General features: G+C 50.1%; 1 protein-coding gene across 1 annotated transcript in view; it reads right to left on the reverse strand.

Annotated features, from left to right (window-relative positions):
- Positions 1-10,890, reverse strand: part of WSCD2 (WSC domain sialate O sulfotransferase 2) — a 130,962-nt gene that overhangs the window by 8,674 nt on the left and 111,398 nt on the right. Inside the window, exons 8-9 of the mRNA XM_006151511.2 lie at positions 9,543-9,707; positions 1,692-1,892 (exon numbers count right to left, since the gene is read on the reverse strand). Coding sequence (XP_006151573.1) covers positions 1,692-1,892; positions 9,543-9,707 — 366 coding nt within the window. The remainder of the gene's footprint in view (positions 1-1,691; positions 1,893-9,542; positions 9,708-10,890) is intronic.

Here is a 10,890-nt window from a genome sequence, read left to right on the forward strand (position 1 = left end):
GCGAGAGGAGAGAAGAGGCGGGGGAGGGACAGGCTCCCTTGAGTGAACTGGGAACCTAGGGACGGGGTTGGTCAGGCCCACGGGTTTTCATGAGTGTAGTCAACGTGGAGAGTGTGATGGGTGAATTGCGGGGTTTACTTCCTGTCGTACTCTGATCTTGGGGGTTTAGGGAGCTGGAACTTTGGAGCAGCCTGGTTCTCTAAGGCTGGATGAGGGCTGGAACTCATACTCCCAGAGCACCTACTGGGTGCCTGGATTGGGTGATTCACATCCAGCCATAGCACACCTAACCCATGACCTAGTACAGTGCTCAAGGGCGTGGATGCAGGAGGAAGACTCTCCAGGTTCAAATCCTGGTTCCACCCTTTCATGGGAAGGAAGTCCTTCCCCCCAACCTTAGTTTTATTGAGGTACAACTAGTATACAAAAACTGCACACGATTAATATTTACAACTTGATGAGTTCGGCCACATGAATATACTCATGTTATCATCACCACAATCGAGGTAATAAACGTTCCATCCTTCCAAAAGCTTCCTCATGTCCTTTTGTGTGTGTGTCATAAGAACTCATGAGATCGGCCCTCTTATAAACTGTTTCAGTGCACAATACCTTATTGTTAACTTCGGGCACCATGTTGCACAAGAAGATCTTGGTAACTCACTTTTCTCACTTAACCATTACTTTGTACCTTCTGAATAATTCCTCATACCCAACGGTCCCCCATCTTCCAGCCCCCACCTTCCACTACTCCCTGCACTTAGATGGTCCCATCTAGAAAATGGGGATAATTATCATAAGGGCTCCAGATACTATCCCTTTCCAAAAGCTCCATAGATGTGATTCTTATGGTGATGAGGACCCTCATGTAATCAGTACAGACTCTGAGATTCAGAGTGGGTGAAGATACTCAAGATGGCAGAAGTTAGGTCCGGCTTTAAGGCTCTGGCCACTGCCCTGAGCTGCTGGTCTGCACTGAAACATTCACCCACATGGTCTGCTGTCATCTAGGAGGCGCCAGGGCTAAATCTCAAACCCGGGTCATCTTAACAAGTTCAGTGCTTGGGGGGGGGTCAACACTGTCAATTCCCAACTGCATGATGCGGGCAAGTCACTTAACCTCTCTGAGCCTCCCAGCCCAGAGTCGTTGGAGTTTGCTGTCATGATGCTCTGTACATGAGCGCTTAGGATCTCACGGCCACTCAGCCATGGACCTGGGCTGAATTCAGGACTCCTGACTCCAAGGATAAGGCTCTTTGACCCACTTCAATCAACTGCATACAGATCACGTGAAGATTGCCACCACCATCATGAGACTCACATCTACTGAGTGTTTATAAAACTATCAACTTCTTAGATCTGCCACAATTTCATTTCCCCATTTTGTAGGTTGGACAATCTAAATTTAGAGAAGTTAAAGAGCTTTCCTAGGAAGTGGGACTTGAACTCAGAGAGTATTGCTCCTGAGCCTATATTCTTAACCACTGTGCTACACGGCACCCAGCTCACAGGGGTGATCTTTATGGTGGGCTGCAGGGAGCACCCCTTCAGCTGTGAGTGCCCTTGAGAATTCCCTCCTGGATTCTTTGTATGACGAATCACCTCCTCTTGGTCACTCTGGCCCCAAGATCACTGGCCTCTTTCACTGACCCCACACCCCAGCACCCTGCTCCTCCCCTTCCAAGCAGTACCTTTGCCCTTCCAGTGAGCATGGGCGGCAAAGCCGATGTGGCCGCCATACTTGCGGTTGAACTCCGCCATGAGGGCCTTGTAGGGGTTGCGGATGAGCAGGATGGCTGCATCGAAAGCCTCGATCTCCTTCTGGCCGCTCTCGTGTGTCTTGATGCAGATGGTCCGGCCGCTGCGCCAGTGGTCCCGCTCGCCTTTAAACCCTTCGCCCCAGCCAGAGGGTAGAAAACAGAGCAGGTGAGCTGGGGGAGGCAAGAGGTGCAACCCGCCCACTCTGGGCCACCTCAGGAATCTTTGTTCATTCACTCATTCATTGACTCACATATTTCTTCAAGTTTATTCATTTATTTCTTCCATGAGAGAGAGAAGGGGACATCTCCAACAGGGGTCCTCATGTCTCTATCCCACCCCACTGTAGCCGGCTAGGCTCGTGGGCACATGCATGCACACAGTGTACACAGGCAGACTTTGTGATGCAAACCCAGGACCTTTGTATGTGGCCTCAGCATCACGGAGCATTGCGTTATTGCTTTGCCACCATGACTGGCCACTCACATTTTCCTGAGCACCTACTATGTGCCAAGCATTACCCTGGAAGCTGGGGACAAAGCACCTACTATGTGCCAAGCAGTACCCTGGAAGCTGGAGATAAACACAATTTGCAAAAACATCCAGGGGTCTTCCTGTTTCTGAGAGACAGATTATTCAGATATTGACACAAACACATGGGGCGTCGCTGCCACAGTAAGTGCCAACAGGAGGCACGTGGGTGCCATGAGCAGGGCCTGACAGGGCTGCCTTCAATAGTTCCTCTATCCCTACCCTACACTGATGATGGGTGTGGCCACGTGACTTGCTCTGGCCAATGGGATGAGGGCGACTGTAGGTTTCCACCAAGTCTCACGTACATCACATGTTTCTGCTCACTCTCAAGCTTTTGCCATCGGCATGAGAAGGACATGCCCTGGGGGTGGCAGTGGCAGAGGACATTGGTTCCAAGTGGTGGAGATGCATTGGACAGACATGACCCCAACCTGCATCCTGGAGACAAACAGTCCAGTCACTCTAACCACAATCACTGACCTCATCAGGTGGCATCTAGAAAGGCTTCCTGGAGGAGGAGACAAATAAGCCGAGAACTGAAGGATGAGGAGGAATTGAGTAGCCCTATGCCCTAAAGGAATAGGAGACCTAGTGGGGTGAAGGAATAATCTTGGGAGCCTGGGTTCGATCTCAACTCTGCCAATCCCTATCTCTACAACTTAGATGAGTTATTTCTTCTCTCTCCCTCAGTGTGCTTGAGAGCCTAAGAGGGGAGAGATGGGAGGGTCAAGGGCTGGAAATGGCAGGTACAAAGGTCCTGTGGTGAGTGGGAAGACATGTCAGATATGAGTGACTCCTGAGGGAGCAGAGAGAGAGGAGAGCGAGAGGTTGGACTGGGTTATGGGGTTGTGGTGAACAGGTCAGTGCCAGGACAAAAAGGCTGGGCAGCCCCTGAAAGGATTTCTACAAAAAGAAGGAAGAACGCTATCAGGTTTTTATTTTAAGAGCTGAGGAACTGAGGGGAGCTTTGCTCAGCCAGCGAGTGAAGAAACGCTTCTAGAGCAATGGCTCTGGGCTGGGCCCTGGACTGAGCTCCTCACAGATAATAAGCAATTCCGTCTACTCCACAGTCCCGTGAGGGATTTTACAGATGAGCACACTGAGGCAGAGAGGTGAAATAACTCATCTAAGATATAGAGCTAGGGACAGGCAGAGCTGAGATTGAACCCAGGCTCCCCAAGGCAGTCCTTCGCCCTGTAGGACTTGCTCTCCTGAGAGCTAAGGCATGTGAGTGACATCCTGAAGGCTGAGTGGAAATGCTATTGTTCTAGGCCTTCAAGATACTGGCTCTGGGGACCAGCAGTTGGCATAATGGCTATGTTGCTGGACTCCCATGTAGTCGACCGGGATTTGAGTCCCAGACCCAGTGGCTTAAACTCATGCTGGGTGCGTGTGCGTGCATGCGTGCCCAAGATCCCAAGAGGAGAATGGAGGAGAGGGGATTGTGGTGTGGCCATCCTGCCGGGGGAGGGGGGGATTTCTCACTTTCTATCTCTCTGTCTCTGTCTTTCTGGTGAGCATACACGCCCTATAGCAAAAACCTCTCCAAGAAAAAAAAAGATACTGGCTCTGTTTCCAGCTTATTGAGTGGGTGGTTCTGGACAGCATGTAGGAGGTGGCCTGATTCCTACTCCTATTCCTGAAGAGGGGGTCAAGAGAGACGCAGCCCCCTCTTACAGGGCCACTGGACAGAGAGCCAGGAATAGAATGTGATTTCCCAAGTCAGGTTCTATCCTGGGACCTACTGAGTCAAGCTTCAAAGATTGGTCCAGCCTTGCAAATTGAAACTGGCCCATGCCCAGGAGAAAATATTAACCCACAGTCTTTGAGGCTCACAGGAAACAATATCATGGGGAAAATCAGCTCCTAAGAGCAATGACTGGGTATCAGACTTGAACCATAAATGTTCACTCACAAGACAGCAATGGATACAATTTCACGTCATGCACTCCAGTGCGAGAGCTCTGCGTGACACAGACCAAGGGCTTTCCACACATGATTTTATTTTATCTTCACCAAAATCCATTTCACTATGAGCACAGCGATGGAAAGACACAGGCAGGAGGTATATAGCAACCCACATGAATTCTCACGAAGGGAAAATAAGCTGTCAGAAACATGGCAGAATGGTCAACGTACTTTAAATCTACCCCATGCATGGTGAAATTCAAGTTACACTTCTCTTTGTCCACGATGGGGTCAACCTAGCATCGTATTTATCAAGATTAATAACAAACAAACAAGGGGCCAGCAGATGGCGTAATGGCTACATCTCTGGACTCCCATGTAGTCAACCACGGTTTGAGCCCCAGACTCAGTGGCTTAAACTCACGCTGGGCGCATGTGCGTGCGCGCCCAAGATCCCGAGAGGAGAATGGAAGAGAAGGGATTGTGGTGTGGCCATCACCCCGGGTGGGTGATTTTTCGCTTTCTGTCTCTCTGTCTCTCTCTGTCTTTCTGGAGAGTGCACAGGCCCTATAGCAAAAACTTCTTCAAAAAACCAACCAAACAAACAAAATCACATTCTGGTTGCCTGGGGAGGTGGTCTGTAGGGAAGACTGGAAACGTAGAGAGGTGGGGGAAATTCCGTTTAGCAGCGTGTCTTCTACAGACAGAAGAGTTCAATGTCTGGAATGGAACCTTTGTGCAGCCACATGGGAGGGGCATGCCTGAGGAACAACAGGTAGGGTCGCTCAACTGTCCTCTAAGGAACGCCTGTCAAGGTAAGGACAAGGGAATTGGGGATGCAAGCCTGGGACCAGAGTGGAATTGCTGGACTCCACCTCTAGGGGGCGTCCTGATTTACCTTTCCCTGACACAGGATTATGTAAATGTGGCATATTTAAATATTAGAGAGTCACCAAAATAACAACTTATCTGGGGCACCTATGTGACCCTCAAATTCTGAGGGGCAGGAAAATTGAGGATTTGGAGAAACAGCCTTGTGGGTTCAAGGCCAAAGAGAGCAAAGCATGTCTTCCCCTTCTTCCTCCCAATCCCAATTCCAGAGTTGCCTATGCACTTTGTAGTTAGGGAAACTGAGGCACAGGAAAGTGACAAAATGTCAGGCAGTCTGTCAGCCGTAGGAGGGGCCTGGGAGATCACTCACCTAATACATGTCTATCTCTTTCTTTTTTTTTTATATATTTGCTACAGGACATGTATGCCTGGTGAACAGAGAGACAGAGAGACAGGGAGAGTGAGAAATAGCCCCCCAGGAGGAATGACCACACCACAGTCCTGTTTTCGTTTTCTTCTCAGGATTTTGGGCACACCCCTGGTGTGTTTTTTAAGCCGCCAGATCTGGGACTCAAACCATGCAGCTGGCACTGTGGGATCCAGCTGCTTTAACCGCCACGCCACATGGCTAGCCCTGACTCTTGCTCCTTGCAGATGAGGAAACAGATCCGGCAAGTTCGTAGCAAGGAGGAGTAAGGAACCTCTGAAGACCTGAGTAAATCAGCAAGAGTTGTTGGGGGATCAGCTCTCTGAGAAACCACCCTCCAGGCCCATCAAGTCAGGAACATGGGCGTCATCCTCCCCTCACTTCTAACCAATGTCCTGCTAAGTAGCCCTCTCTAAGGTTCCCTTTCCTCCCCTAACTGCCAACTTGAATGACCCTGTGGTCTCCCACACACCCCCAGACCAAAGCTGTGACGGGGCGTGGGGGATATTTCAAACACAGCGCTCAGCACATCATGCCTATGCCTAAAATGACCCAGCCCCAGCCCCCAGCCCCATCACCCTCAGCATCATGTCCACGGTGCTCAGAAAGGCATTCTGGGTGCTTGGCCATATCTCATCCTGGCTGCCCCTCCTGCCTTAGAGCCTCAGCCCCCACTCCCACTCCTCCACTGTCCAAAGCCATTGCACTCTGGCCACCGACAAGCTATGTCACTCCATGGTCTCTGCCTGGGACACTCTCCTTTCTCTCCTTTTGAGTAAGTCCTATCCATTTTGAGTGCACACACCCCCAAGATTAAATTAGAGAAAACAAAGCACCTACCACAGTGCTGGGCTTGTGGCAGACATTCAGTAAGTGCTGGTGAGAATTTCAAAAGTATTATCAAACAGTCACATGGATATAAAAATAATAAGCCTTATGGTGAAGGGATGGGTACAAGGAGGCTCAAGAAGGATCCCTTGAGTCTGCCAGAGCCACCATTGTGAAAGGGGGTCTGACTTGCATCCTGAGACATAGGTTTCCAGGTCCAGAGCCTGGACAAGAGCGGGGTGTTGGGAAGCCATGTCCCTGGGACCTCATCATTGCACCTGCAGACTAGGGGCAGAAGACCTGCAGCCCAGCAAGGTCGAATGGGACAGAGCAGTTACTCCTGCCTCCAGCATCTTTCTGCACATGGGTGCGAGGCTATCTTTAAGCATCTTTCAGCTGTAAAGGTGGTATGGGGAGAGACTTGGAAGTTAGCCCGGTTGACTGATGCCATTGGGGAGCAGGGGGCCTTCAATTTGTCTGTACCCCACTGCCAACCCCGAGCTCCCAGGGAGAGCTTATTGTTACCTGCAAGAGCTCAGGCTGCAGAGAGTATTTTTAAGCCCCTAATGAAAAGGTAGCTGTACTCAAAGTCCATGACCAGCCACAAACCTCTGCCTTTCTCCGTGGGGCCTACGGAAGCATCCAATAACTAGACACAGCTTGAGACAGGGGAATTGCCATGGAGGGTTTCTGTTTTCTCTCTTTTTCCTTTCCTTTTTAAAATCAAGTTAAGGGGCCAGCAGGGGACATGGTGGTTAAAGCATGGGACTCCCACATGGCCAACTGTGGTTCGAGTCTCAGACCTAGCAACTTGCTTTCTCATTTTCTTTTTCTCTGGTGACTGCACATGCCCTGTAGAAAAATTAAAAAAACAAAACAAAACAAAAAAAAAAACAAACCATAATTCTTTAAAAAAAAAATCAAGTTAAAATTTAGTAGCCCCTCATTCTATTCATGGTCTATTGATATTCCCCCATACTAAAGTATAATTAAAAAAAAACAAAACAGGGTAAAGATAAAACTTTGGAGTGTTGTGAGTCTGGAAGTAAGAACACTGGCTTCTTAGTCCAGGCCAGGGTCTCAGTTCTGGCTTTGCATTGGCAATTCTGGAAGAGCAGTTTGAGTCCTGGACCTGATGGCTTAAATTCACGCTGGGCATGTGTGCGTGCGTGCCCAAGATCCCGAGAGGAGAATGGAGGAGAAGGGATTGCACGTGGCCTTTCCCCCTGGGGGGTGGTTTCTTGCTTTCTATCTCTCTGTTTCTCTCCGTCTTTCTGGCAAGCACGTGCGCCCTATAGCAAAAACCTCTCCAAAAACAACAACAAAAAAACAAACAATAAAACAACGGGAGGGCCAGCCTGTGGGCTGGTGGTACAGGCAGCTGGATCTCATACGGCTGGCCTCATAGTCTGAGTCCCACATCCAGTGGTTTGACATATGGAGAAGAGACTGTGGAGTGACCATGCTCCATGGAGGTGTTGCTTTCTTACTTTCTCTCTCCCTCTGAGTGCATGTGCCCTCTAGAAAATATTTTTAAAAAGTACCGATGGGGGCCAGCAGGTGGTGTGGTGGTTAAGGTGCTGGACTCATACATGGCTAACCCCGGTTCGAGTCCCAGATCTGGCGGCTTGCTTTCTCACTTTCCCTTCCTCTCTTGCTGGCCAAATTAAAAATAATCATAATAAATGAAAGAAAATTAAATAAAATAATTCTTTAAAAAAATAGTACCAGTGGAGCTGGACAGTGGCACGGTGGTAAAATGTGATCCCACATGGGAAGAGTCTTGGTTCAAGTCCAGAGACTTCCCTGCGTACACGAAGCATGTGCATACCCACAGTCTGGGGCTGGCTGAAGGCCGGAGGTGAACTGCTGTCAGGACGCTATCGGGGGTGCTGTCTTTCTCTCTCTTTTTCTCTCCTCTGTACCTGTCTCTCTCTGTTTCTCCATCCCTCTTGATCAGGGAAGAAATAAATAAACTAAAACAAAATTTTGAAAACCTCACCAAGGCCACTCCCAAGATTCTGAAGGTCATGAACGAGGGTGCAGCCCGCATGTCAAGACTTTGGGTAATTCCTTTTTAGATCATGTTCAAGGGTTGCTCCATACATAGATTGAAAACCCCTCACAGGCAGGGTCCATGCTTCAGCACCCTAGCAGAGGGCTTCACACCCAGTGGGCACTTCATAAACAATTTCTAGTTCCCCAAGAACAAACCCAGGGCTTTCCTGCCTATGGACTAGAGTAATCAGGATGTAGACTTCTTTTTTAAAAGAGCTTTTTGCTGTAGGGTGCATGCGCTCACCAGAGAGACAGAAAGCAAGGAATCAGCTCCCAGGGGTATGGCCATGCCACAATCCCTTCTCCTCCATTCTCCTCTAAGGATTTTGAGCATGCTCACACATGCAAGTTTCAAGCCTCCAGGTCTGGGACTCGAACTGCGTTAAACCATGTGAGAGTCCAGTGCTTCAACCACTACGCCACATGCTAACCCTGGGATACAGACTTTGAAACTGGAAAACACCAAGGTACGATCCTTGGTCAGCCCATTGACAAAACATTACAAGGCTATGGGCAAGTTATGCCTCCTCTCCAAGCCCAGGTCTGCACACCTGGGCAACAGCAGCACAATCCTACCTCCCAGTTCCTGTGCAGAGTAAACAAGGCAGACCCAGCACAGACCTGGGTACCAGGAGGCGGCTGAGAGAACCTCTGTGGCGATCTGCTGGGCACACAGTGCTCCACAGATGCATGCTGGGAAAGCAGACCTAGAAAGTGTATCCAGAACACAACGGTGCTCAGTAAGCATCTGTGAGTGGAATGAAAACAAAACGCCCTGCACGACAACTATCACTCCATGTAGATAAGACCCCTGGCGAATCGTAGGCACTCAATCAATGTCCTCAACGCAAACAGTTATTGTACCTCTGTGGACAATGTAGAGTCCTTGGTCGGTTATTATCTGTAGTGAGGTACCCAGCACACAGTAGGTGGTCAAGGAATGTTTGCTGTGACCCAGTGGATGAAACGCCAATTACTGAATGGATGCAGGTAAGGTACTCAAGACTAACACTCCAGAAATGTTTGCGAGATAAAAACGAAGGAAAGGTACCACACAGTAGGTCTCAATAACTGTTGCCAGGCAAGCTGAGCGGCACACAGTAGGTGCTCAGGAAGAAGTATTCCCACGCCCTCCCAGTGGGATCTTCCCAAGCTGGGAGCCTCCTGACTGCCCTCCCTCTCGCCTCTGCCCTCTCACCTTTGTTGTAGAGGGAGCCATCGAAGTAGTAGCTTCCCGTGTAGAAGCCGGTGGCCAGCTCGATGAGGTGGCGAGCCCACGTGTTGCCGGCACCGGGGAAGCTGGCCAGGGCGATGAGCTGCTTCGACTTGGCTGGCAGGAACCTTCTGTCCATGCAGCGGTTGTCTACAAAGGATGAGAGACGGACGGGGGTCGGGGGTTGGGACAGACAGAGCCTGTCCAGAAGGGATCCAGGTATAAGTCCCACCCCTGAGACTTCCTAGCCATGAGACCCAATGCACACGATGGAAGCCACTGTGGGCCTCAGTTTCCCCATGTGTAAAGTGAGGGTGATGCCTTCTCCCTCACAAGGTTGAAGTGAGGGTTAAAGAGGTGACACATGAAAAAGGGTAAGACCAGGGACCAGCAGTTAGCGTAATGGCTATGTCGCTGGACTCCCATGTAGCTGACCGCAGTTCGCGTCCCAGACCCAGTGGCTTAATCTCACACCGGGCGTGTGTGCGTACGTGCCCAAGATCCCGAGAGGAGATGGAGGAGAAGGGATTGTGACGTGACCATCCTCCCTGGGGGGTGATTTCTTGCTTTCTGTCTCTCTGTCTCTTTCTGTCTGTCTGGCAAGCGCACGTGCCCTATAGCAAAAAACCTCTTCAGAAAAAAAAAAATTATTTAAAAAAAAAAAAAAAGAAGGGTAAGACCAGAGGCCAGATGGTGGCACAACAGTGAAATGTGGTCCCCGGGAGGCATCCCTACCAGGGAGCATTCCTGGTTCAAGTCTGGAGGCCTCCCTGAGCATGCCAAGCACATGCTTGCCCATGATCTGGGGGTGGTTAAAGGCCGGGGTGGAACATGACAGTAAGACTCTATTGAGGGTGCTGTCTCTGTCTCTCTCTTTCTCTCTCTCTGCCTTGTTCATGAATGAAAGAAAGAAACAAAACAAAACAAAAAGCAGAGTGCCAAGTGCTTAGTCAATAAAAGCCAGCTAGGAGGTCTTCTTTCTTTGGTTTTTCTTTCCAGTCTGTTTCCCTCAGCAGAGTAATTCCTGCACATTCAGCCCCACCCCTTCCTGCAGGCTTAAACCCTCCGCAGTGTGCGCCGACTTGGAATCCAACCCAAGGTTCTTATCTTGGCCCCCAAGCCCTGCATATCTGGCCCTCGCTAGGCTCAGGCTCATGGCACCTACCTACTCCCCCCCTCCACCCCACCACCTGGCACCCACCTGGTCCTCTTTGCTACGTCTGTGCTCTGCTCCTTTCCAGCTTGGCACCTTCCCCATGCTGTTCCCTCGCCACTGTCTCCCACCTGCCCAGGCTTCTTATTCTTTAGCTTTCAGCCGAATGCGTGGCTCTTT

Source organism: Tupaia chinensis, unplaced genomic scaffold, assembly GCF_000334495.1.
Source record: "Tupaia chinensis unplaced genomic scaffold, TupChi_1.0 Scaffold000320_1, whole genome shotgun sequence".
Taxonomy (NCBI): domain Eukaryota; kingdom Metazoa; phylum Chordata; class Mammalia; order Scandentia; family Tupaiidae; genus Tupaia; species Tupaia belangeri.